This window comes from Egretta garzetta, unplaced genomic scaffold, assembly GCF_000687185.1.
Source record: "Egretta garzetta isolate BGI_Z169 unplaced genomic scaffold, ASM68718v1 scaffold61, whole genome shotgun sequence".
Taxonomy (NCBI): Eukaryota; Metazoa; Chordata; class Aves; order Pelecaniformes; family Ardeidae; genus Egretta; species Egretta garzetta.
The window spans coordinates 730,626-757,738 of record NW_009258620.1 but is presented as its reverse complement, the minus strand read 5'-3'; the positions used below and the strand labels follow the sequence as shown (position 1 = coordinate 757,738).

Here is a 27,113-nt window from a genome sequence, read left to right as displayed (position 1 = left end):
TGGGCCCTGTTGGGGTCTGGTCCCGTGGGGCAGTTTGCTCCTGTGGGCCCTTTTGGGGTCTGGTCCCGTGGGGCAGTTTGCTCCTGTGGGCCCTTTTGGGGTGCTGTTTGCATCCTGGCATCCCCAGGAGCCTCTGGTGGGGTGAGAAGAAATGCGGCAGCTGAGAGAAAGCAGGAATTGGTGGATTGGTAGATGGAGACTGTATGTAGTCCAACCCTCTCTAATCTTCTCTCCTATTAATAGAGTTGTAGCAGACACAACCCATGTGGCTGCTCAGTCACGCTGCACTGTAATATTGCTTAACCGGTTCTCCCCCAAAGGCTTAAAATCCGTCACATTATACGAGAACTGAAAGCCACCTTGTAGCATCCCAGATTTCCCCCTCCTGTCCATCCCATTCCCCTACCATTTTTCTCCTCAAATTACCTTTTGCTCCCTTGCTTGATGATAGACAAAAAAGTTGTTTTGAAATACATTGTGTATCTCTGTCTATACGTATTCACATACGTTCTGTGGGCATTTCCTCTTCGATCTCTTGCCTGTAGTCAAAAGGTGAGTTTATGTTGGAAAAAAAGAAAAAAATCGGGTCGGCTTTCTGTCAAAATTTTGTACATTGAATGAGACAATTTGCTAAACGCTTCTTTGGTAGTATTGGTGTTGATGGTCATCGTCTCAGTGTGGGGGGTAATATTTTGTTCAGTTATTTTAATTTTTTTGAAACTGTTGCAAACGTTTCTCTTTTCTCAGTATCACTAGCCCTTCTGAAGGACAGAAGTCCTTTTCTAAGTGTATTGCTCCTGCATGGTGAATGTCCCAGCGAAAATTAGTTCTATTTAGGCAAGTCACTCACTGGAACATAAAAGGTTCTTCCGAAGCAAACCCTTTCTGACGGAGGGGGACTGATTTGCTGCATGGGTTTGCTGGAAAGCGTGAACTAAAGGGCCCTCTCCTCTCCTTCATTTCTCCTCCTCCCTCCCTCCCCTCTTAAACCATCCCCCCCACCCACTCCCCCTTAACTCAGCATCTGGTGGAAGGAGCATGTGATGCTTATTTCTGAAGGCAGCAAAATGAGCTTGGAGAGTCTAAGGCTGTAATTGGTCGTCTGCCTTTATCCTCGGAGCTCTGGGGAGGTTTCAGAAGTAATAACTGTTACTTAAAGTAGATGAGCTTCTTGTGGCTTTCTTAGAATCGTAGAGCACGTTAGTTGTCGGGTGCTTAGGGAAGCATCTGCCTGTCTGTAGCTTTCAAAACATTTTGTAAGCGAATAATTTAGGTTTTTCCTGTCTCCTATATATGGATGGTGAGAAGTTACTCCTCAAAAAGTGCGTTCTTACAGAAATGGCCTGCCTTGACTGAAAAGATATGAAGGAAAGACAAGCTCCTTTTAATGATATTAAATTTGCTCAGTATCTTACTTAAAGCTATTGGCACCTAAAATATCCTTAACTATGTGGTTACTACTTCAGTCAAAAATGTAGTCATCTTTTGATAAAAAGACTCATGGTGGTAGGTTCCATGAGAACGGGATAAATAACTGAGGCCTTGCACAATTTGGTTTCACTGGGACTAGGGGTTTTCCATTTTGCACTGTCTTTTAACCTTAGTAGGATTTGTAACTCCTAATCCACGATCAATGTATTGACAGTGTACTTTCACCAATATATATTTAAAGCAGTTTTGTTTTTAAAAGCTGCATTGCCCATTGGTTAGAACAGGAAATTCAGACTCACTGGTGATGCGTTATACTCAGTCGGTGACTTTGTGAGTACGTTTGAGCGAATTGCAATTGTTGCCCTATACCTTGCCGTACTTGGGCTTCGAAGCAAAGAGCTTGGCTCCCAGTTCTGTTACGAGATGCGCAGACTGTATCTTCCAGAATAGTCTCAAGCTTTCCTGTGGTCATCTCAAGAAAATGAAATGCAAGCGAAAAATAAATGTACCACAGCCCTAGGGCAGTGGTGCCTTTCTGTAGCCTCGAGGATCCCAACTGTTGCACAGAGTGTTTACTCTAGTGTGTTGTTGATTGCCAAAATGACACTACAACCAGACTAGATCTGCTGATAAAATGCATTTTCATTAAGTAGAAGGGTGGGGATGTGGAGCAGGTTGTCAGAAAGAGCCCTCTAAATAAATTCAGGTAAGTATGGTTCACAGTGCAGACAAGTTGGGTTCTATTTGCTGTGCTCCACTGGCTCTTCAGGCTTGGAAGTGATTCATCATGATGTCCTTAGACTCTTGTCCCTGGCCAAGGCTGACAAAGACTCCGTTCCATTGCCCTCACCCCTCAGTGTCGCTTGCTTACGCACATGTGCCAGGCTTTTGGCAAAGGTCTTGAAAGAAAACCAACCTACCACAAATACCAGATTAGGTGTTAAGACGAAGAGTGGGGTGAGGACTGAAGGCCTTATTTTTCAAATGAATTGTGAGAGATTGTTAAATAGACACTGCTTATTGACTTTATTTTAGATGCTATTTTCTTTTCCTCCCATAATTACTCTGATTTAAAACTAAACACAGACCTTTGTGCTTTGTCTTAAAAAATGCACAGCTAATTAAATGTACAAAATGATTCAAGAAACCATAGCTCTGGTGACTATGCATAAAGTTGGTCCACATGATCTTGATCGTATTTTTGCCTGATGTGCGCTGCTGTAAGAGTGGTAGGGTTTTGGATTAACATCAAGGTGCCTACCGAAGTTTTGGCACAGAAGACTATAGATGGGAGACGGTTGCCCTGACAGCTCAGCATTGCCATCGTTAACTGCACTGGAGGTGTCGTGGCTTCAGACATGCATGATTCTTGGATGTGTCTGGGAGCAACCAAGTGTGTTGTCATAGATGTGCTGTGAAGACACCAGATTCTATCAGGATGGGACGATGTAACTGCAGTGGTAAAATAATGTGTCACCCTGATATTCATGAAACCTGTGAGTATGGCTTGTGCTTGGGAAAGATGCCAACCAAAGACAGAGAGATGAAAGTCAGATGAACCCAAGGGGAAGCAGTTCCCAAGAGCAAAAAGGTCTCTGTTGACAAACGCCTGTCCTTGTAATTAAAAATAAAGGTGGGGTGATGGTAGCTTTTTAGTTGTATCACTGTGTTGAATCAGGGGCAGATTCTGTGCCCCAGGGAGCTCTGCAGGCACGAGAGGAGTTGGGGAAGGGCTCAAATCGGGGCAGTCTGGAGCTTGGCAGCTGCCTGCCCAGGTACCGCAGGAGAGCTTGACAGAAGAGCACCAAAAGCCCGTCTGTGTTCCATCAACTTCGAGCCCCCTCTCTCCGTTCCTGGCTTCATAAACTGTCTGGTTGCTGAAGTTCATTATGTGTTAGTTGGTACTTGAGGAAGAACACCACGGTGGAGAGCTGGTATTAGTGGAAATCGCAAGGGGAATACTTGTCCTTTTATGTAACGCTTGAAACTAAAATGAGATTCTTGGCTGGCAGAGTGGACGTGTCTCCACAATACAGGAACTGATGCCTTGGAGAGAGTTTGAAGCTGGAACTTAAGTGCAGTTACAGCAAGAGAGCCTGGTTTCATTTCAAAGAAAACGTGAGGAGAAAATTTTGTCTGCAAATGGCTTTTTCATTACCAGAACTGTGACCCCACTAACAATTCAGCAAAGTTTGGGCAACGCAAATCTGTTCATAGAGGAAATTTTGATTTCCCTTGATGAATCTGATGGCATAACTTCCCTCAGCTTTCAGCTACAACAGGAGCCGAGCCCTTAGATCCTTCCAACTGCCAGACCTGCTTTCTGTTTTTTCCTGGAACACCCGTGCATGTGTGTGTGCAGGCGTATGTGCCCGCTTCGGTTGTTTTCCTCCGTCAGTCGCGCTCCCCTTTATATTGACGGTGCATGGGAGAGTTCCCAGGCAACTGCTGCCAGTAAAAACGCCCAGAGGAAAAGGGGCCATTCTTTCTTCTTAGCCCCTCTGACCTGGTTTATACTAGTCTCGATCGCTGGCTCTACTCAACCAGTGGGAAGTGTGCGTTGAACTTTTTGTTTTGTTTTGTTTTAAACCACAGGGCAGGGAATTCTTTTCAAGCTGTAACTTTTAGTTTCCACTGGAAGGGCAAACCAGACTCTTAGCCAGTGGAAAAGAGGCTTCCAGCTGCATCAGCCAAGAGCCAAAACGCAAGTACATCGTGTAACAAATAATCAGCTATCTTTTCAGATGATTCTTTAAAAGAAAAATAAAATCAGAGGGGTACTTTATTTGAGGGATTTAACACTGACATTGAGATAGCCGACCGCCCATTCACACATGGCTTTTACTTTGTTTCTGGCTTATTTCAGTCTTCCCCTCTGCGCAGTGGGTGTCGTGCTACGATGGTTTTGTGCTGCTTATGTTTGCCCATAGCCGGGGGATTTCAGCTAGAAGCAGCAGAGAAGCAGGGGAAATACTGATTTTGTTGAGCAACTAGTAAAGATTCATAGAATTTTGAGACTAGAAGAATGGCCATTTAAAAGTCAATGTTTGTAGAGTTTTAAGGATTTATTGGATCAAATCTATATCAAAGAGTAATTTTATATGATAGATTTATAAGCAGAGCAGTGAAATGAAAGAGTAATTGTTGAGATGAGGGATCAAACAGCTAGTTGAACTGGCTGAGCATTTTTTCTCAGTGCAAGTTTCCAGGTCGCGCTGGCTGCACCTTAGAGCTAACCAAGCTTCACAGGAAAAAGTCAGCAAGTTGCAGTAAAGTCTGCAGTGGCCCAGAAGGACCCCCAAAGGCTTATCAATCTTTGTGAAATAAAAGAGTAGTGAGATTACTTGCATTTCCTCCCTGCATTTCAAAATCAAATTTCTGGATCTGGTGTTTACCTGGGAGGTTGTTGCTGGCTTTGCTATACCACAAGTTTTAGAAATGCTGTTTGTTCCTTAGGATAAGTGCAGTCATCAGATGTCATCTGGCCTAATATTTGTAATAAGAGAATAAAAGGAAACAAATATTGAGATAAGAGAGAAAATTTTTTTCTTTCTTTTATGCTAGCCAAGAAGCTTTGAAAATGGATGATGCCTTATGCCAGGGGCTATGTAGAGTGTTCTAGAAAATAATTTAAATTTGCCTTTACAAAATGAATTAATCAGAAGGTACTCTGTAGGAATTTGCTTTAAACTGAGGTAGTGTCTGAAATAGTCCAGCCCCTTTTCACACCTTCTGTTGTAAATTTTGGATGTGGTTCCATAGAAATTGGAAGATGTTTGCACAGGTGTGAGAAAAACTAAGTTCCCATTTTTTAAGATGAACTTCCTATACCACCATATGACTAAGATGTTACCTCTTTACTTAGCATTCTTTTAGACTAGCTGGGAAGTTGCATTTACATTGCTATCAGCAAAGTAAAAGCAGGCCTTTGCAAAACCAGAAGATCCCCTCTCAGGAAGAGGCAAAGCGAGTCCTTGCAGGCTCATCAGTAGGAGCGGAGAGCAGGTTAGTTCCAGTCAGGTTTTGGTTTTTTTTTTTCACAGCTCCTTTTTGTGCCTGTGCATAACAGGCGCTCGCCAAAGTGCTCTCGACTGTGGTTTGTGAAGATTCCCCACAGGTCAGACTTGGGGGACACACTGGCAGCCAGCATGTGTGCTGTGAAGGCAAGAATAGAAAGCAAATACTTCCCATAATCACACGTCCCAAAATGACAGGGTAAAATGAGTACTTATGCTTCCACCAGAGCAGTGAAAAATGGGAAGATGGAAAGTCTGGACTCCTGCCCAACGAAACCAAAATTGTAAAAAAGAAAAATAAAACAAATGCTACATACACTCCCTAGAACTGACACTGCAATGTGGTAATTTTTTTTCTCTTTTAAATATATACAGTAGACAAGCAGTAAATCTTCTTACAGCTCCGTAGAGCAGCATTATTTTTAGCTTTTTTTATTATCGAGACAACCCTTCATAGCTTTCAATCTGTAGCTGAATATATTTATTTTTTGAATCCACGTGAAAGTGCAGCCCTTATAAAGACCTCTAATACCTTATTAATCATTTCTGGACCACGTCACGGAGGGGCTTTAGAAGCAAGTGTTCCATCCATCAGTTGATGTGCTCGTGGAGGCTTAAAGGATGCAGATGGAGGGCCCCTTTTCCCACACTGAAGATACCTCTCATTTTGCATTTTTTAGTTTGATTTTAACTAGAAATCTGAAAGAAGTCTTAAGGCAACCAGAGAAGCACAGAGCGCGCTCCGTTCTCGTGTGGTTCAGCCTGTTCTTAGGTAGACTCGGGCCTGCGGTTCAGTAAAGCACCCCGTGGAGAATTCTAAGCTCAGGTCCCAAGTTCAGGAATTGTGGTCTCGGTTACCCCCACAGGTAGCTTTGAAGACCTGTCACTGGTAAAGGCACATTTCTTCTGCAACGCCATTCTACTAGGCTGTGCAGCACAACGCCGTCATTGCGCCAGCAGGAGCCTGAACCAGTCTTAGGGCTCTGGAAGAAAAAAAAAATGACTAGAGGAGGAGTTACCACACAGTGCCGTGACTTCATTGTGCTTAAAATAAGACTTTGCATCTTTTTCTTCCAAGTAAAAGTAGAAGATAAACCTCATAGCACCCTTTAAAAACGGGTAAGTCTTATTACCCATTTTATATCGACAGGTCAGCTGAGTTTAAGTAACTGGTCTGTGGTCACACGAGTGAAGAAGTAAATCCATTTCGAATAGAACCTAAAAGTTCTGTGTCTCAGTTCCCACTTGTATTACTCAATGCGCTCTTCATGGAGTAGGGACAGATCTCATATACTCAGATCTCTCAGTAACGGTCTATGCAAATACTTTCTGGAGTCTTTCCTAGGACTCTTCAGGCATTACTAGTAACATGAAATACAGAGATTACGGTAGTTGCTTAGATTTGCTTTTCATCACCGAGTAAGAAAAGCTATCAATTCCTGTAGAAAGATGCTTTCAGAGTAGTTGTGCAGGTAATGAGAGTAATAATGGCTACAATTTTTTGTTCCCTTGATGTGCTTCGACTCCCAACATTTCACTTTTTGTAGTGCCTTTCCTGCAAAGAAGAATTAATAAAGTATTAAAAGCTTTGTCCCAGTAATGGTTAACAGCTAAGTTGCCAAGTCAAATAAGAAGCACCAGCAGCATTCTCGTATGCTTCACTTGCAGATGCCATAACTGAATGCAGCGCAGTTGCCTGGAAAGGTAGTTTCAATCCATCTTTTCCACTGGGTATAGGGGTTTTTTTGTCTATTGGATAAGTTTATTCTTAAGAGCAAGCTAGTGTTGGTGAAATAAGCGTGGCAAAACCCAGAGAATAAGTAGAGCATCTCAGTAGCGTGACTCCTCCTGGCTCTTAATGTGCTTTTGCTCTGGTACAGCTTATGAGCTTTTGAAAATGGCATTCGTCCTGCCTAAATTCTCACATAGAGGAACACCTCAGAAGGGTGAGAAAGATTGTTGATTAAACTCCCACTTGGTCCTTGACTTCCCCGAGTGTGTTAAAATGATGCTGAGTTTTCCCAATAAGATGTGTACCTGTCCAGTCCCTTCCTTGTAACCCAGCAAGGACCTAACGGGTGGGTCTGCGAAAAACAACCCTGTTGCTGGCTGGCATGAATCTGCTAGAGATGGCTCTTCACTGCTAGAGATGGCTCTTCACTGCTCTGGGAAACTTTTGGTATCCGTAAATTGAAATAGGTGAAAATCTTCAGGCACTTCTGTAACATTTTTGCTGGCGTATCTGTAGTGTCAGAGGGTTTTGTTCTTGACGCATCTTTTGAAGTAGAACAGAATTAGTGTTACTTTCCTAGGCGAGGGTGGTGGAAATTATTTGCTTAGGATCTTATAAATCAATAAGTAGCAAAACTTGGAGTCATAAGCCCTTTTCTGTTTGTGTGTTCCACCCCTGTGTCCTCTACAAAATCATCTTTCCTATTCAGTTTACCCAAGGAGGAAAGTTTTACTGAGAATAGGTGTTAGGCTAGTCTTTCAGAATTTCCGTGGCCTGTGGTGCAGATGTGTTGGTTGCCGATGGGTTCTTGCACCTTTACCGCTCTCTGTAGGACAGTTGCTGGGTTAGGTGTTTGCCTAAATTCCAGATTCCCTTGGAGTAAATGAGTAAATGTGAGCTGGGATGGTCAGGTGATAGTTTTTAACAGGGAAAATGTATTAAATAAAAACCAGATAATTTTTAATCAAAGGTTCGCTAAGTTAATGGGAAGACCCTGCTCACCCAGTGGACCCTACGTGAACCTCCGGTACAGACCAGTTGAGCCTGTGGTGCTGTTCTGCTGCAGCATGGGCTGGGTTGCAGCTTTAGCAGCCAACGTGGGCATTTGGTGCTAGTGGTAAAATGTGCTCACTGTCAGCTTTTTGCTCTTTCAATGTATTTTTATCTTCCGATGTCTGACACATTTTGAACCCAAGCAGTCTCTCTCTGGGGTTTCTCCGTGCTTATATCAGACCGGCGTCTGGTCTTGTGGTTTGTGCCCCTAATGAGAAAGCTGCTTAATTTTCACACCCAGACAGGGTATCAGAGGAGGAGGCAGGAAGCCCCACCCTTTCTCATGGTGTAACTGAACTCAGCTCTTTGCATGATCTAGCAGCAGAAGCAATAGCTTGAACAAAATGATAGTATGCTATCTATAGATTTACAGCCCGTTTTTTAAAATTTTGCCTACTCTGGTTATACACACATTTCTAGCTGCAGAGTTTTCAATGGAGACGTTTCTGATTTACACCCGAGTTCGGAATATGAAATTGAATTCTTCAGCCTCCTGGTATTTTTTTCCCAGTTAATATTTTTTTAAGAGACTGAAATACAGATTCTATGTGTTGGGATAGCTTTTGGGGACATTAAATCTTTAATTTCCAAAGATGCCACGCAGGATGTGGTGAATTCTGCTGGTATGGTGTCCACGTTTCCAATCCATCTTTAACAGGAGTGGACTGGGCCAAGGGACAGATTTCCCAGCCTCATCAAAGCATCTGAACAGAGCGTGCTCTGTCCCTTTAACCGTCTGGCTTCTACCGAGAGGTGGATCCGTAGCCCCGAGAGGTGGATCCGTAGCCCCAAGAGATGGATCCGTAGCCCCGAGAGGTGGATCCGTAGCCCCGAGAGGTGGATCCGTAGCCCCGAGAGATGGATCCTTAGCCCCAAGAGATGGATCCATAGCCCCAAGAGGTGGATCCGTAGCCCTGTGCAGCGTGGGTCACTGCGCCGGCTCCCAGCCGGTCGGATGTTCCCAGAGCCGCAGTAACAGCTGCTACAGCACCAGGCTGGCACAGCATCGCTGCATCTGGAGAGCAGAGAAGCCCGGAGGTTTTTCCCTCGTATCCTTCCCCACACATCGTGGAAATGCATTCACACCTAGCCTGGGAAAGGTTACAAATACAGCTAAACATTTGCCGTTACCCCCTTTTAAGAGACCTCTGTTTTCAATTAGGTTTTGGAATTTGATGCCAAACTTAGACCCAGCTATGGGGAGATCTTACCAGCAGAGGATAGATCAGAATAAGGGGCATGAGCTGCTCTTCTGAAGGTACATATCTAAGCTAAAAGTTCCACAGGCAAGGAGACCTCTTAGATATTTTCAGATCCTTCCACCTAATGTTTTCCATTCTTCGCAAGGCAAAAGAAGCCCATTTTTCATTACCACGCGCATCACTACACGAGCTGAGCAACGGAGCTAAGCCTGGGTTGACAAAGAGCATACTGAGGTTTGAAGGATTTTAGCAGGGTTTTTGGTGTTTTGTGAACATGGGGTTGCACAGAGTTTTAGCCCTGTTCAGCAGTGCTTGTTGGCTTTCTAGACGAGATGGAAGTGCATGCGTCTGTCCGTACACGCCTTTACGTAGGCCTAGACTGCCAGTTGTGTAAGACTAGTGGCAGTTCCATTGACTTTACCATTGTGCAGGATTTGGCCTGTACTAGTGTTCGGTCCTTCCAAAAGGGAGTGCTGTCCTCTTTGGAGTGGTCTTAGCTTATCCCCTAGTGGATAGGTGCCCGCATCACAGAGTGTCGGAAGGATGCGGCAGTCGTTGTTGGGTGACACGGAGCAAAGGACGAGACAACAAAAAGTCATCACCTCAGCCCAGTTACATAGTGTTGGAAATGAGGTAGGGAAAAGAAAGTGAATTGCTTCAGGAAATGTGTTTTGGTAGATCCTCAGGCACCAAGAATCATATCTGTCAGCACTCCCCAATCTTAAAATTTAAGAATTTTTTCTGGGCTCATTTTCCATTCTATGTTGTGACGAAAAGTAACATTCCGGTATGGTGCTGACCTGGTGCTGCTTGGTGTGCTGGTTCTGTTCGTGGTGCTGAGCGCTGGGGGCTCTGTTTGAGAAGTAGAGGGTCAAAAATGCTTCCTACTGGTCTCATGGTTTGTTACTGTAATACTTAATTGAAGTAGAAAATTTGATCTGACATGTCAAATGTGGCCCTGGCTGGCTAGAGGCCAAATTGGGCTGCTTAATTTCAGTTTGCTTTAAAATGGCTGACGTTAAAGTTCACATGCCCAAATTTCCCTTTGGAATGTACCTTTAAAATCTATTTTTAGTAACTTTATAAATCTTTCTGTATCTGTTTTTCCTCAAAAATCAATTGCTTCAGAAAACAGCGGTCCAAAAGCTGAAGTAAATGTTTCACATAGCATTTCTGGGCCCATTTTGTATCATGAGGTTTCTGACATCTGTGGGTTGGAGAAAATGTATATTAACAAATCGCTCAGCCCAGCGCAAAGCCCATTTGACAACAAATCATTAAGTTGCCTGCAACGGAAGAAAAACCGAATAGGAAATAAGGAAATATTTATTTCAGTCTTCTAGGGTTTGGGTTCAAGTTTTTCGTAAGTCATTTATGAAGATGGCGAAAAAGTTACATCAGATTTTCAGTATTTCTTTTGCAACTTTGTATGTTTCATTATTTGGCAAAGGGAGAAAATGAAATAAAATCATCCCTATTTGAGCCAATACCTAGGTTTGCTGGCTGCTGTGGCTGGGTTGGAAGTGTCGGAGTGGGGTATATTGTTGCCTGGAATCTGTCCTAGAGTGGGATGTAATCGTGAGTCATGCGAAGAGAAGATTTGGTGTTGGGGATCTAGGCTTGTTCCGCATCTCAGTGTCTTCCTATAGTTGTGAGCAAATTTGCTTCTGCCTCTTCCAGCATCAGGAGGCTGAGGAAAACAAGAGGAGGGCAGTATGGTGCGTTGCTGACCTGCTTTGGATGTTTATAGGAGGAATTTTTGAATTGGTGACACAGCCACAGTATTTCTGTGGAGGGGGACAGAAGCCTTTCCAGCGGGATGTCCAAGCAGGTAGCAATCTGCAAGAGCAAAAATTGAATCTAATGACTATAGGTTGTAGCCAGAAGCCTTCTGTTTCATGAGTTTCAGAGATGAACTTGATTTCTTGACTAACAGCAACATGTAGTGCCTCAGTATTTCACAGACCAGGTGGGAAACTACCAGAACTTTTTTACGTTGTTAAAATGAAACTTAAATACGCAGTGGGTTTTTTTAAGGGTGTACTGAGAGGCAATTCCTGCCTCAACCAGCAGATGATCTGTGTAAGCAAGATGGGATGGTGGATGGCAAGAAAGCTGGCGGAGGTCACCACAGCACTTCGGAAATGGTGTTGGCAGCAGCCCTTCTCTGAGCCCAGCTGAAGCGCTTCAGACAGCACGAGTTGGTTAGGAATACTGGAGTCCTGCGGTGGGAGATGACGTGAAGTTAGAAAACTCGACACCCCCCATGTAGCACCTTTTCACCCCGTTTCCAGCTCTTCGTGGGAAAGGCAAACCTATTTTTCCCCCATGCACACACCTTGTTTACTGCTTTTTTTTTTTTTTTTTTTTTTCCCAGCAGCAGCTCATGTTTTCAGATCAATACTGGCTCCTGGCAACAAAAGGTTAAGCATCATTTCCCAGGTCTACTGCAATGTTTTGTGCTTAGAGCCCTCCTGATCTTGGTGTCAGCCTTGATTTAAAGGGGAAGGAAGGGGGACAGTGGAGAAAGCTGGAGATGAGACATGATTTCTCTTAAAAATGCAAATGAGAGCATTCTAGTGAAACATCTCTCCTCGAACCTTTCTGAAACCTGATGCTTGCTCTCCTTTTCCCAGAGCTGCTTGTTTCCATGTGTGCCTGGTGGTACCGATCCTTGGGGGGGGGGAGGAACGGGTTTCCATGCTGAGTCTTGCCACCTGTTGCCTTTTTCATTCCAAGCCCCCCCTTTCCTCCTCGCCCTCCACCCCAAGTTCCCCTCCCCACACAGCTCACCATCCCCAGTGGATAGGGTTGGGATCAGCAGTCACTTGCCAAATACCTTTCTAATGCTGTCACTAATTCTGCACAGACAGCATCTCTGAAAGCTAAAACAAATCTTTTCCAATGCATTGTCCTGCATTTTCTTCAAAAAGCAGTTAGAAATGCCTTTCCTTAGTTGAGTTAGACGGGAGGGACCGTGCCATAGCCACTACAGGACTCAACCCTCGGGAAGCCTGAAGCTGTGCCGAAAAGAATCCTCTGCAAATCCATGGAAGCTGGCATTTGGCACTGACACGGGCTAATTTTGTACTCGGGGTTACACATATACACACCCATGTCATTCTTCTTCATCTGCTACATATGGAAAGCTGCCCCAAGCTCCCGAGTGCCAGGGAATGTTTTACTAAAACCTCCAGACTTGGTTTGATTATGTTACTACGCACCCTGGGCTGTAGAAGCGGTGCGAGAGTGGTGTGTGCTGCCAGCGGAACCGCCAGGAGCTCGTCATTGGCCGGAGCCGCGGTTCCACGCGGCTGCCCTGCGCCCATGAAAGCAGCGGGCTGTTCATGGACCTGAGCTCATAATTTCCTCCTAATTAAGGTCTGCAAAAGGGATGGCATTGCTCTAGTGACATCGCTGTTGGGTTTGCCTGGAAGCCAGGTGGGAGTCTGGAGAAGTGCGTTTTAATAACCCCGCTTTCGGTCCCTCATGCGCTCTTCAGGTAAAGCCCTTTAGAGCGCAGTGTTCAGGAGTAAAGAATCATTTGGAGAAGCAGTCTCCGAGTTCCCAATTTAAGATGCCTTGAAGGGGACTGATCTTCAGAACACAAGACATCGGCAAATAAGATCCTTCCTTTCGTTGGCAAATAGACAGGGTTTTGAAGCATTTCAGGCTCTGCAAATGTTACCGTGCTCGCGTTTTACAGACACACCTGTATAAATACTTGTTTGCACACAAAAATCGCGGTAAGGCATAAGGATGAAAAAAATGACTGCAAATATGAGCGATGACTGGTTACTGCAGCGTGGTTCTGCCACGTTACTTAGAACCAGGTTGAATGGGAATGTGGAAAGGTAGACAGTTCAGAACTGCAAAAAGAAAGAAAAGGGAACAGAAACGGAAGGTGGTACGTTTCTCTTGCTATTCCTAGTCATGATGCAGCATAAGGTCCAGAACCTTCTCCCTCCCTGCTGATAGACATGTTTGTACTGGCAAGGCTTCAAGCTGGTATCCCCACTGCACCAGTTAAACCAGTAGTTACCAATTTTTTTGCAAGCCACGCTGGGACTATAGGAATTTTATTCCTTCACAGTGTTGAAGGAAAGGGGTTTTGCTTGCCAAAGGGCTTTCTTATGCTTGAGAATGATTTATGGGCCAAGCTGAGCCACTTGTGGAAAAGGCAAAGCAGCTTTTGGCAGCACCCCCAGAATCCACTGCAGCTGTGGGGTAGTGAAGTCATCGGCATAACAACCACTGCAAACAGAATAACAAAGTCTGTTCTGTTCTCGTTTAAAATAATCTTTCCAGTTCAGCAACCACATTAAACCTTACCTTTCTGCATACAAAAATAATAAAAGGCAGATAGTTCTCTGCAACATGGTGTGAATGTCTTGCTTACATTACTGCCTATCATTCCTGCACCATCTACGCTTTATCGAAGTATTTTAGATGAGGGAATGAAGCTGCATTATGTCATAGTTTGTGTCTGTCCCTTGTTTTCACTCCTTTGTTTTTCCTTAGGTTTAAAAACACAGACAAAACCCCAGTGTTTCTTTCTTTTAAATCCAAAATTTGCTCTTGCCTTATAACCTGTTTCTAAGCTGAGTGCAAAATGAGTAATTCTGTCTTTCTTTTTCCTGCCTTTGTTTCAGGTCCCTTCAGATCCTCCTGCTTCCAAAAAGCCCAAAATAGATGACTCTGCTTCCCAATCTCCAGCTTCTACTGAGAAGGAAAAACAGTCCAGTTGGTTACGATCCTTATCCAGTTCATCTAATAAGGTGATTGCTGAATATTTTGTAATCAAAAAAAGAGATCAAATGAACATGTAGCATCCCTCTACTGAAACCAGAAGAGAAAATGAGTGAAAGAACTTGCCCGAGTTTTCTGAATTATCCTTTTCCTTATAAACATTGAGCTAGACAGTCCTCCCAGTTTCCTTGCCATCCTCCAGTGTTCGCTGACCTTGATTGTGACAATGAAGGAAGCAATTCCTTCATGCCTTTGAGGTACAAGATCCTGAGAGACTCAGGAGCCTTTTGTGGTCTCTGCAAACTACATGTAACTTACTGGCAAAGAAAAACAGGCGAGGTTTTACATGAGTACAGTTCACCTCTGCCAGTGGAATCTGCTAAGTAGGTAGGTCCCAGCCAGTGGGGGAGTGGTTTTCAAGGTAACAGAATGTGTATGAAAAGCATTGCTGGCGCTCCACTGTGATTTATAGTTTGAAAGATTGTTTGTATTTACTTATTTTTCTTTCCCCTCCTTCCCAGAGTATTGGCTGTGTCCATCCCCGTCAGCGTCTCTCAGCTTTCCGGCCCTGGTCCCCTGCTGTATCATCAAATGAGAAAGAGCTCTCAACCCATCTTCCCGCATTGATCCGAGACAGGTAAGGAGACAAGAACTGAAGGGAGAATGGGGTTAGCAGCTGTGGAGATTTATTTGTCAGCAAGTTGCTTTGTGTTTGTTCCCTTGAAGGGAACTGTTAACTGGTGGCTTTGTAATTCAGTCAGTCCACTAGTATCAATTAAAAAGCTGCAGTGTTCTAATTTGTGGAAGGGAAAAAAAAAGTACTGATATTTTGTGCATTCATTAAACAGGCTTTCTTAGGTGAAACATGCCATGAAAGTCTGAAATGAAGGCTGCTCCTACGCACATACAGTCATTTTGGGGTACAGTCCCCAGGAGTTCTCGGGCTTCACTGTTTAAAGGACGATGGGGTTACTCTCTCGGGGCAGGTGGTCAGGGACCAACCAGCCAGCTATTTCCAGGCGACTGCCCGTTGGTGACTGCAGCAGCTCTGCAGCGCTGGCCAGTCGGATGTTGCCAGCACAGCCACGTGCTACCTCCTGCGTTGACAGTACCACGGCAAGGCGAAGGACTGAATGGGCAGCATGGACCACCCCGTTCCCTGGCCAGTCGTCCTGGGGGCCACAGCAGAGCACTGGGCAGGAGAGCCTGCGGAAGGCTCCTCAGCTTGTAAGACCCATCAGAAAGCTGATGTTACAGGCCAGATTCTGCTCTTGGATAGGAACATAATTAAACCGGTACAAGAATGAGTCACCACCCATAAGAGGTGGGACTGCTGGTGTCACAGAACGGAAAGTGTCGGGGCAATTACACATTCCTTCGCCAGACTTGAACTGTTTGGTCTGAAAAGTCTTCATGCCAGATTTCTGCCTAAGGGTAATGGTTTCTTTGGAGAGTTTGACTAAAGTGGCCAGGTGTTTTTAGGGAGTGTTATGGAGAACATATTTTGCTGCCCTTATGAACAAGTTTCTTAGAAGCTGTGGGGATTGATGAAAAAACCCCACCAAACCCAAAAAAACGGGGGGAAAAAAAAAAAGAAAGCCTACCAGCATATTCTTGCTTTTAAACAGACTTCTCAGTTAGGTAGGGAGAGAAGGGCTAAACTGTGGTGTATCCCTGTGAGAAATTTGGCTAATTTAAACCTTGGGGAAAAAAAACTACCTTGAAAAGTTCAGGAGAAATTTGAATATATGGCTGAAGATCATCATGTAGTAGACGCTGAATTGAAGTTGCAAAGACAGTCTTTGCTATGTTTTTTGCAAAATTCTGTGTATTTGACGTTAAAATATTACTGTCCTTTAACATCTATGCTTGTTGGTTTTTTCAATTGTGGTTTTACACACATGCACTCAGATGCATGCTGTGGCAGAAAACTAAATGCTTTTTGCACTCTCATGGCCTTTCTTAAGGAAGTGCCATTTCCAAGTTTACAGAACATTTGTGGCTAGACAGAAGTAAAACTGTGCAGTTAGGTAAAACAGTAATGCATGAAGAACATGACAAAGCATCGTGATAATTTCTAGACTCTGGGAGATCTCATCTCTTTGGTGCTCTTAGAATATGTGGCGCTTTGCGTATGATCCCTTCTGAACTGGATGGAGATCAGGTGTATAAATTATCTCCATGTTTAAATGAGTGCAAAACACAAAGCAAATATACAGGCAGATTCTTAGCTGGTGTAAAACAGTGGAGCTTCCCTGTCGTTCCAGTGTCTTGCAGGTTCAGTGTAACATGGGGATTGGGAAGCATTTTAAAGCCAAGCGTATGACTTATTTTCTCCTTCCTTTCACCTCCCCCTCTGAAACAGTTTTTACTCCTACAAAAGCTTTGAGAATGCTGTGGCCCCCAATGTGGCACTTGCACCTCCAGCCCAACAGAAAATTGTCAGCAACCCCCCCTGTGCCACAGTAGTATCACGGAGCAGCGAGCCACTGAGCAGCACTGTCCAGCCACGGAAAAGAAAACTCGCTGCAGAGAACACAGCTATCCCAGAAGCAACAGCCACTGTTGCGGCCGCTGTTACTGCCACTGAAGAGGATAAGGAATCAGAAGCAGAAATCGAAGTAGAAACCAGGGAAGAATGTAAGTGTCAGTTCTATCTGCCTTTATTTTGTTTTATTTGTGCTGGATTTTCCTCAGTAATCCACGGGAGTTAGCTGTTCAACTTCTGTTGTGATTGAACATAATTCTGGAAGCCTAAGGCCTCAACGGGATGTAGAAATACACCGTTAAGTAATAGTGAAAACCAAGAATGGAATGTAAGTTGGGGGGGGTGTTTTCCTGAGAGTGGAACGTGCATCGACAAAAGCACCTGAACCAGAGGTGTCCACTAAGCTGGAGTCTTTTATTAAAGCGGGAAAGTGTGCGGAGGACAGAATACGGTGTTTGCATAAAAACTGACCGTTTGTTATCTGATCAAGAGCCTTCTATAAAAGCGTTTGTGGGATACACACAAATAGCCTGTAAAAATTCCAGGGCACGCACACGTGCAAGCGTGGAATTTTGTGTCAGAGAGAGAATGGGGTCACACGGTTTCAATACTGCATCCGCGGAGTTGAATACATAAAGCAGGGAGCAAGAGCCAGTATGTTCTTAAGCAGTATTTGGCTACTGGGCCTCTCAGAAAAAGATGAAGACACTGGTGTCACCTCATTAATGTCACTTGGGTAATTCTGCGGCTGCCCTCAGCATGTTCAGTCTTTACCCAGTGCATGCAGTTTGTGCGACAAGAGGGAATTTTAGCCACCGAAACCAGCAGGATCGTGTAGGTTTCCCTGGAGAATTCTGTTTCTTCACGCCCATGGGGAATACACTTTGTGACATAAATTCCAAAGTCACAGCTCAGGCAAATTGTAAGTTGGTCCCTGAAGTCAGTCAGGTTTGCGTTTTCATCACAGTTCAAGTATCAAAGCACAAAACGAGTATTTTCTGTCTTCCCTTTTTTCCACTGAATATTGAGTATCTCCTCTGTGCAAAAGGGCCTCAGCTATTTTGATTTACATTTGGTTTAGACATTTTTTTAATTGATTTTCAATGTTTCTGTTTTTCAGTCACCTCCTCCTTATCCTCGCTCTCCTCCCCATCCTTTACTTCATCCAGCTCTGCAAAGGACATGAGCTCGCCTGGGATGCAAGCCCCCGTCACCGTCAACAGTTCATATGAGGTTGCAGCACATTCTGACTCTCACAGCAGCGGGTTGGAAGCTGAGCTGGAGCACCTAAGGCAGGCCCTGGACAGTGGCCTAGATACAAAAGAAGCCAAAGAAAAATTCCTCCATGAAGTTGTTAAAATGAGAGTGAAGCAGGAAGAGAAGCTAAATGCTGCCTTGCAGGCCAAACGCAGTCTACATCAGGTAATGTTGAAGAACTGCTTTCTCTTACCACTCTCTGCAAATACTCTTCCAGGTAGAAACCATTAGGTGGTCTCACGTGAAAAAGAATTGCCTCATTTTTCCCAAATAGCAACAGCCTTTACTGGGGTACTAGTTGGAAATTCAGCTGGGAAACTAAAGTATACCGGAACCATTCATACATTTTTAAGCTTGCCCACCTGGTTTTGCCTTAGGGTATAAATCCATGGTTACCAAAATCAACAGCTTTTCATTACTGAAAAGATCTTCTAGTCCAGCACATTTTATTTCGTTTTCATTTCACTGAACTAGAAACACTTGTGTCCTGATGGAGGCTTTATCTGTAGTTTTAAAAGATCCTTTAAAATCCTGTCGTGGTGCAGCTGAGGGAGGGTGTTCCTGGGACGCAGGGACGCTTGCTGAGGCTCTGAGGAAGAGCTGAACTACAGATCTTCGTTAAGTTTCCATTCGCCACGCCACGCCTCGCTGAATGTTTGCTTCATTCTGTGAAGCAGCTCCTTATTTCTGGAACTCCTCGATCGTATCGAAGAGTGGTCAGAGTGCAGGTGCAGAGATGCGCTGGCCATTACAGATCCCAGTGGCCGAACGGGATGGTGGGTGAACTTTTTTATATTTGAGCTGGGACAAAAGTGGTGCATCGAAATGGAAGATAGAGCCACTGTAGAAGATTTGCATGTCCGCTTTGAATATTGTACGTGGAGCTGTGACCAAGCTAGATGTGTCTGGGGCGCCACTGTAAAATCAGGGCCTTGTTTCATCTCGCGTGGGAGACAGAAAGCCAGCGCTGCGGGTCAGACGCGGGTATTCGCCCGTCAGCTGGCACGATCGGTTTTATTTCTGTGGGGAAAGGAACAAGGACAGCAGCTCACAGGTGGGATGTGTGAGCAAGATGACCGCTATGGTTAAAACCAAAACCCACCAAAAAAACCCCCGTCCTCAAAACCCCAGGAGTAGATTCAAGTATTCTATCAGCAGCAGGAGCTGAGAGAGATATTTTTTATTAAGGGTGTAGGTACGATCACTATTAGAATTTTAACAGAAGTTTGCCAACTCAAATTTCTGCAAGAGCTGCAATACAGCCGGCCAGTTTCTGTGCTGCAGACCTCGCCTGTGCCGATGGCTTGTTAGGTCCCGTGCCCGGGTCCCAGGGAAGGGAGGCCGAGAGCTGTCTTTTCAACTGAACCACTTCTTCGTTGTCACGTTGAGCAAATCATTTAATTCCCTCGTGTTTCAGTAAATATGTTTTATTTTATGTATTTAAAAGGAAATATTTCTAAGTAATATATATTTAAAGCTAATTTTTAAATAACTAAACACACAGTGTGTACTTAAAGTAAAGCTGGAATTATATGAAGTAGTTTGTGAAGCAGAATTGAATGCTGAGGCATTAAATCAAGCAAGATGTCAGAGGGAGAGGGACTATGGTATCTGGCCATCATTTTCCATTTGGGCAGCTGTGGGTTTCCAGTTCCACGTACGGAGCACGCACACGTGTGCACGCTTCCAAAGGCACGGCTGCGCTAACAATGGCCTGGCTGGGAAGTGAGATTGTCAAAAGAGTGAATTTCCCATGACCCGACTGCAGTGTTACTTAACAGAAACACGCTGCTGTGAGGGTTTGACTCTGACAGAGAGGAAATGCTGCTTGGGGGGGGGGGGAGAAACAAACTTCAGTTTCTCATTTAACCATTTAGGAGACAGACCTGTAGTGAGCCACAGTTTTATGCTTATGATGAACCTGTCTTTTGACAACAGCTTTTTAAAAACTTTTGAGTTTCTTCCTTTGCACCTTTAGGTTATCATTATCACTTCAATTAACGGCTCTTGGATTTGACATTTCGAGGTAGCAGCTCCTACTAAAGAACCTGGATCGCCAGAGTGGCCATTTCCAGAGCAAAGCATGGTTTGGATTTAGCTTAAGGTCTAAGCCTGGCGTTTTCCAGATGTTGCAACAGAGCATTGCGTTGGCTGGTTGCCAAGAAACTTGGGGCTGCACACCAGTTACCTACAGCAAACCAGAGCTGCCTGGAGTCAGAAGAAAGAGACACAATTTGGGTTTTTTTTCTCATACTTGCCTTACGTGGATTTTTGGGGGCCTTGATAAAATGGAGCCGCTTACTGATTTCTTCAGCAAGTCGTAAACAACTTTCTTGTTCAGCTTTGCTGTCCACAAAGGGCATTCACAAATTGCATTTATCATACTGTAGTGTATCTTCGGTGTCTTCAATTAAGGCGCAGGCATTCCAGTTGGTTTGTTTGAAACCTCGAGCTGGTGTAGAGCACATTGCTAGTAGCTCTCTCCAACTGCAGTTCATCTTTATTCAGTCGCAGATGGTCACAACTATTTTGCTTGACAAAGCAAAATGTGGCTGTAGCATATAGCTGTTCATTATCCAAGAATTCTGGGTACTCGAGCATAGGATCTCATGTTGATTTAAAGGAGAAAAGCTTGTACGAAGTTCAGGATGAGGTTTAGACATGAGCCTTCTGGGTCATAACCAAGAGGAGGTGGGAGTTCAGTCTGGATCGCTTCCTTTACGGTTCTGTTTCCTTGCACTGATTTAGTCTCTGCTCCTCAGTTCTCACAAGTGAACTGCTTTTGTATTCTAGGAGCTGGAGTTCCTGAGAGTGGCTAAGAAAGAGAAACTGAGAGAAGCAACAGAGGCAAAGCGCAACTTGAGGAAAGAGATCGAACGTCTGAGAGCTGAGAACGAGAAGAAAATGAAGGAAGCCAACGAGTCTCGGATACGACTGAAGAGGGAACTGGAACAAGCCAGGCAGATCCGGGTTTGTGACAAGGGCTGTGAAGCAGGCAGGCTCCGGGCCAAGTACTCAGCTCAGGTAAGACCCGAACGCTGTAATAGCAAGTTATTTAGTTATTTTACTATTTCTACAGTTCTCAGGGTTAGTTCAAATGTCTGGGGCCTTGTTTTGTCAAATTTGGTACAAGTCCAGCTCCTATCTATAGCGTGTCCGTTTGCACCATGTCACTTTGCAGCTCTGGCCGCCTGCGTCGTTCCCACAGATCTGCCTGGTACTTTGCACATTTCTCAGCTGAAAAATCACCATTTACCGAGAATTAAGACAAAAGCTAGAGAGTATTGCACTTCCACAAATACTGTTGGCATTGCCAGTGCACAGGGATCCATTTCAATACTGTAAATATTAGGCAGAGCCACTTTCTCTGTTTTTCCTTGAAGATCCCTAGACCTGCAGGGACTATTGAAAACAAGAGCCGAACCCAAGGCCCATCAGTACGCAAGGAGATGTTTACAGTTGTAAAGCACAAGAGGAGCAAACTGTCAGGTCTAAGAAAAGCCTTCCAGTTTGATCTCAGCGTAAGTTCTAGGAATGCAGGAACATGTTGTTACAAGCAACATGTATGCTTTAAGCTTTCCAACTAAAAATCCCTCCCCGCCCTCTCCACATCAGATTCTCTTGTAAGAAAAGATTGTGAAGTTTAAACTGTCCAAAGCCAAGCGAACCAAGCGCTCAGGCCGCGCATCCTGCAGGCGCCTTCTTGTGTCTTGGTGTTGCGGGGCAGGTGGAGGCAAGGCTCCACTGTTCCAAGCCCCCGAAATGACCCAGCCCCAGAGCAGAAGGGCAGCTCCTGCATTTCCATGAGAAACAGCCCTGAAGAGGAGTCTGTTGCGTGCCCTGCCTTCCCCTGCCTCCAGTAAACCAATCCCAGTTGCCCAGTAATGCAGTTCCTATAAAAGGGCACTGTCCCACACCTATTGTTAACTCTCCCCCCACCAAAGGGGCTCCCAAATAGCCCCTCTCCCTAAGCCTGACCCCTTTCCTTGCCACAGCTGCCTCCCCGTAGTCTTGCTCTGTCCTGCTCCCGCCTAAACACCCTGGGCCGAACCACTGTCCCCATCACTGGTTCCCAAGCTCAGAGCCTGCCTGAGGAACGCCTGGCTAAGCAGCGAGGGTCAGCACGCGTGAGCGTCAGGGCTCAACCTCCTAGAGCATCACTTCCCCGCAGGTGCCCCGGAGGCGTCCTGCATTTTCAAGCTTAACGTGCGTGTCGTAGCACACCTGACTTCAGGTGCCAGGGACACTTCTGGCCCAGCTTCACTACAGCAGCTCTTCCGCCGCGCGCGGTGTTGAACACACGCACTCCGTGCCCGTGCTTTACACCTCAAGCACGCGCTGCAAATGCTTGGCGTGGTTACTTTAAGGGGGGGTGGAGGAGGAAAAGAAAAAGCAACAGCAATCAGAAAGGCTGCTAACCCCAGGCTCAGTAACGGGAAGGGGAGTGGTCCGGTACCACTATGAGACACGTCTGACCAGGAGACCAGAAGCAGGAAATGATGCGGGCTTCCTCCCTGGCATCACAGGATGTCTCACTGATAAGAGGTGTCCAGACTAAACATAACCAGATTGCGCGCTGCTGCGCTGGGCGTTGCCGGCAGTTGACTTCCACTTGAGGGGAAAAAAAAAAAACAAAACCACCACCCAAGTAACAGGAACGCAGAGCGCCAGCCCCAGGCACCCGCAGCTTGGCCGCCCCTGCCTTGTGAGAGCCTGGAAGTTTTTTGACGATGTGCATTGCCAGTCTCCTAATAAATTCCCTCCCTGGGAGGGAATAAATGAGGCTTCCTAATATATGAAAGGCTAAAGTCGCCTCAAAAACAATTCAAGTAGCTGAGTATTCTGGGGGTTGGTCTTTCTTTTCTAAAGACACCGACGGCCCGTTTGCAGCGCAGGACTGGTTTGTCCTCAGGCCTGCTGTGACTGCTCTGCTTAGGCAAAGGGTAACGCGTGGCAGCCCAGCGGCCCCCATAGCTGCTCTATTTAGCAACTACCTTGTAGAAAAATAACTGTCAAATCTGAATTTTAGAAGTCATCAGGATGACCTAAGAACTTAAGTCACTGTAAGAAATTTTAAAATAAAGCTTTACACATCCTTTGATCTTTAATTTGGAGTGCACACGGGAAGTTTGTCACTTGGGTTGTGTTTGTCACTTCTTATTTTTGAGGAAACCACAATTCTCTAGACAGGCTTAGGCTGAGCGAGCGAGCATCAGGCAAGCATGCGAGGAAGTAAGACAACGAAGTCAGGGGTGTAAATGCCTTTGTGTAAGCTTCAAGTGTTAGATGCTGAACAGCCACGGAGCATCAATGATGTGGTTTGTGCCTTTCTTTTTTCTTACCTCCCTGCTGAGATCCAGGGATGGATGTGGTGGTGGGGTAGCCTTCATTTTAGCCCAGAACACGAGAGTTTTCCTTTCCTTTGGTAAATGGCCACTTTGATAACTGCTAAGCTTACCCGTTCGTGGCCTAAAATTGTGTATTTCAAACCAGTGCAGTTTTCCTAATGTTTATGCCCCTGAACACTGAGGCTTTTCTCTGCCTTTGGTGGCAGTAAGTCAAAAATAGGAAGCTTGACTGCCGAGGCCTTTGGGGAGGCTGAGGCCATCTGCGTCGCTTGCTCTAAGTTGGAAGACGACTGCTAGCTCTCAGCAGGTCATCTCTTCTGAGGCTACTTGGAACATGTATTTCTTAAAGTCTGTTTCTGTGCGAAGCTGCTATGTGTCAGGACCTGCTCAGTCCCATTCCTGCCCTCTAAAGTCCAGCTGCTTATTTCTGAGCAGAAATGGTGCTACATTTTCACTGTTGCTTGGAGAGTTCCTGCTCGTTCAGCGGGCTCCCTGCACCCCAACTGTCTCACACCCATGTTCCAACCCCCTCGCCACCTGCGCTGCGCCCCCACCTCCCCCCTGCCCGTCCGGCCTCCTTACATTGAACGTGAAGGGTGTAACAGGTCTTGGCTATGAGAGGATCCTGCAACTGCTCTTGTTGGGCTGCGACGTGGGTTTCTGGTCGCTCTCATTAATAACCACTGTAGAAGCCTGGAAGTAAATCATTCCGCCTGTGAAAACTTGGCTTGTAGTTGGCTTTGCCGAATTGCTGTCTGCCTACAGAAATGACAGAAATACAGAAATGACAGGAATGGTTTAGGAAGTACAGCGACCGGCGTTCTGAAGGCACCCTTCACTGTTCTGGTTTTCCCCCTCCTCTCGGCAGCTTACGCCACCAGAAATATTTAAGAACGCCAAAGCCGAACAGTGCGTGCAGTGCCCGCGCGGTGGCCTTAGGCCGGGGAGCACACGCTTTTATTACTCTTCTCACTTTGGGCCAAGGTGCTAGCATCTGTTAATGTCTACAAAATCACGATGGAACTGAAATACTACAATAGTTTAATTAGGTTTCTTAATATGCTTTTCTCTAGATTGAGGACCTACAGGTTAAGCTTCAGCATGCAGAGGCTGACAGGGAGCAGCTCCGAGCTGACCTGATGCATGAAAGGGAGGCTCGAGAACACTTGGAAAAAGTAGTCAAGGAACTTCAGGAACAACTGTGGCCTAAGTCAAGCAGCCAACCCAGCAGTGAAAACACGACGAGCAACCTTGAGAACTAAACCACCACCACGTCATCTGACACACACACCGAGTGACGTATATGCACAGTAAGGGCGGATGTGTGGGGTATGTGTGTACGTGCATGTGTGAGTAGTTGTGTCTTGGCACACCGATCGATGAATATGGATTCTTACTAGTTGGAAGGCAAACGTTCCTCTTTGTAACAGAAGCACTGAATTACGCCTCTTTTTTTTTCCAGTCCATATAGCACAACATCTTACTGTGCCTATAAAACACAAAGTGTTTATAAACAAAATACTTTTAAGTCCACAGCAAATTTTCTACTGGCAAACTCCAAGCAAGCAGCATCATTCAACTAAAAGCAGAGTAAAAGGCAAGCATGGCAGTGTTTTTATGTTGCCCTTCTGCCTGGTGGAACATTTTGGAATTTAAAAACAAACAAACAAACTTTTCTTATAAGCTATTTAAAAAGAATTCATTACACAGACTTGGTATTAAAAAATAACAAGATTTTTATAATGAACCTTTAAAAGCAAAATAAAAAAAACTTTCGATGCACAATTTTTAATGACTTGTTATAGGCTTTGGGATTCTTAACGTAGAAGCCCTCTGGTGATGATGCCATTTCATTAGCAGTTTTCCAGCCGTCTAGGAAGCCATCACAGTTCCAACCCCGTCACGTGGTTGTACGAGAATTTCAGAGTGCTTTTCAAAGTTACTTTTTTCCTTAAGAAACAAATATCTTCATTTCCTGTCCTGAACACGAGAAGAAAGGAAGATGAAGGATTGTCAAGGGGTGGGGGGAGCGGGGATGGGAAGAGAAGATGTGTGCTTTAGAGTTACAAACCCGGCCTTACAGACTTCAGTGTTTGCAAATCACGCCATCTTTTCTGAAGACATCGTCATTAATTGATGTGTTCAAAGACTCACTTCATCCACGAGCACTTCAGCTTTAGGAAAAGAAAGAAGGAAATAAAGGAAGGAAATGGATGATCTGTTAAGGCGGTTGAGACGTAAAGCAGAAGACGTGTGCGTTTTGAAGTCATTCTGAAATCTTCAGTTTTCTGGAAAACTCGTCTTTGTTGCACCATTTACCATAAATTCAGTATTCACCTGCTTTTATTCTGAACTGTCAGTCAGGATTTCTGTGCCCGAGGAGAGCGCAACATCGCATTATCAGATACTACAGAAAAGAAAAACAACATTTTTGCTGCTGTGAATAAGCCTACATCTTTTTTTAAAAAAAAAACTTTTTTTGTTTTTTAAAAAAGAAATTACTTTAATTTTGGGATCCAAGCCGCAGCCCCGGAATAAAAATGCAGCATGCCATCACTTTGTCTTAGTGTCGATGTTGTTGTTGTTGTTGATTTTTATTTTTTTTTTAAAAAACTGCACTTTGTCAGAATCCTACTCTGCATTTTATTCCGTATTTCTAACGTTTACAAGTTGAGCGTTCTAGATTCCACCCTGCCTAGCAGATGTGAAAAGCATCAACCCAGCTTTCCACCGTGCGACACCTCGCAGCATCATTTACATTTGTGCAAAGGGAGGGCTCAGCAGGTACAGAATGCGATGCTACCAAATATGAATTCACCAGACCAGTGCACTACTGGTCGAGTTTTAAACCTGTTCTGCGTGGCTTTGTATCGAACCGAAGTTGGGAAGCCGTAGAGATGCTCCCGAAGTGCTTAACATTAAAGCTGGTGCTTTAGTGAACACGAGAGAAGTGATTTGCACCCTTAAACACTCACCTCTTACACACTCACGCTTATCAGCACGAAGTGGAAGTTTGACCTGGGGCTGCAGATGTGCCTTCCAGCTCGTTTCTCCTCTCAGCATCCTACACAGGCGTTTATGACACTTTTCTTACCTTAAAAAGAAAAAGAAAAAAAAAATAAAATAAAAAAATAGAAAACCCTATGCATCATCATACACAGAAGTTATTCTAAACGAAGAAGCGTATCTCCAGTAATCTTTATTTGCTTTTGGACATTAATGCAAACTATGTAAGCTTAAAAATTATTTCCCAGTAGACAGAAAGCGGCTTCCAATCCTAAAATTATAGTATTTACTTACAGTACATTAGAGAGTTGTTTGTTTTTTTTTTTTAAACAAGAGCTGTTTGCTTGAAACCATTATAATAACCATTGTAATAACTGTGAGCATTAACAAAGAAGTTCATATATGTTTTAGGTACAAAAAGAAGAAATATGAAAGGAGTAGAATTACTGGGACACTGTCAAACTGTTGGGAGCAAGAAACAGTTACACCAAGTAAATTACCCGAAACTGTCTGTTTATCCAGGGGGTTGCCCCTGTGTGTTTGGGATGCTGGAGACCGAGCCTAGGTGCAGATCTCCTCTTCTAAAGTGCAATGCAAAAGGAATTTTGATTATGCTTAAGCAGGTTTTTTTAATGTGGGGTTTGTTTTGTTTTTTTTTTTTGCTTCTTTGTATGTTTTTTTCTGCGATTATTAAATCATATGCATGGAATTAAAATCTCTGCCATACGTATATTCATTAATGGGCATTATTACTGTCTTACGTAAAGGGTTTATTTTGTTATGCAGTATGCATAAAAATGTTCTCAGCCTTATGATTTCCAGAGCTGTATT

At 44.6% G+C, this 27,113-nt stretch overlaps 1 protein-coding gene across 1 annotated transcript in view; it reads left to right on the top strand.

Annotated features, from left to right (window-relative positions):
- Positions 1 to 24,905, top strand: part of SKI (SKI proto-oncogene) — a 115,404-nt gene extending 90,499 nt beyond the window's left edge. The window contains exons 2-7 of the mRNA XM_009648120.2: positions 14,087 to 14,212; positions 14,705 to 14,820; positions 16,549 to 16,823; positions 17,792 to 18,093; positions 20,722 to 20,952; positions 24,350 to 24,905. Of these exons, the coding sequence (XP_009646415.1) occupies positions 14,087 to 14,212; positions 14,705 to 14,820; positions 16,549 to 16,823; positions 17,792 to 18,093; positions 20,722 to 20,952; positions 24,350 to 24,538 (1,239 nt within the window). The 3' untranslated portion in view covers positions 24,539 to 24,905. The remainder of the gene's footprint in view (positions 1 to 14,086; positions 14,213 to 14,704; positions 14,821 to 16,548; positions 16,824 to 17,791; positions 18,094 to 20,721; positions 20,953 to 24,349) is intronic.
- Positions 24,906 to 27,113: the final 2,208 nt, after the last annotated feature.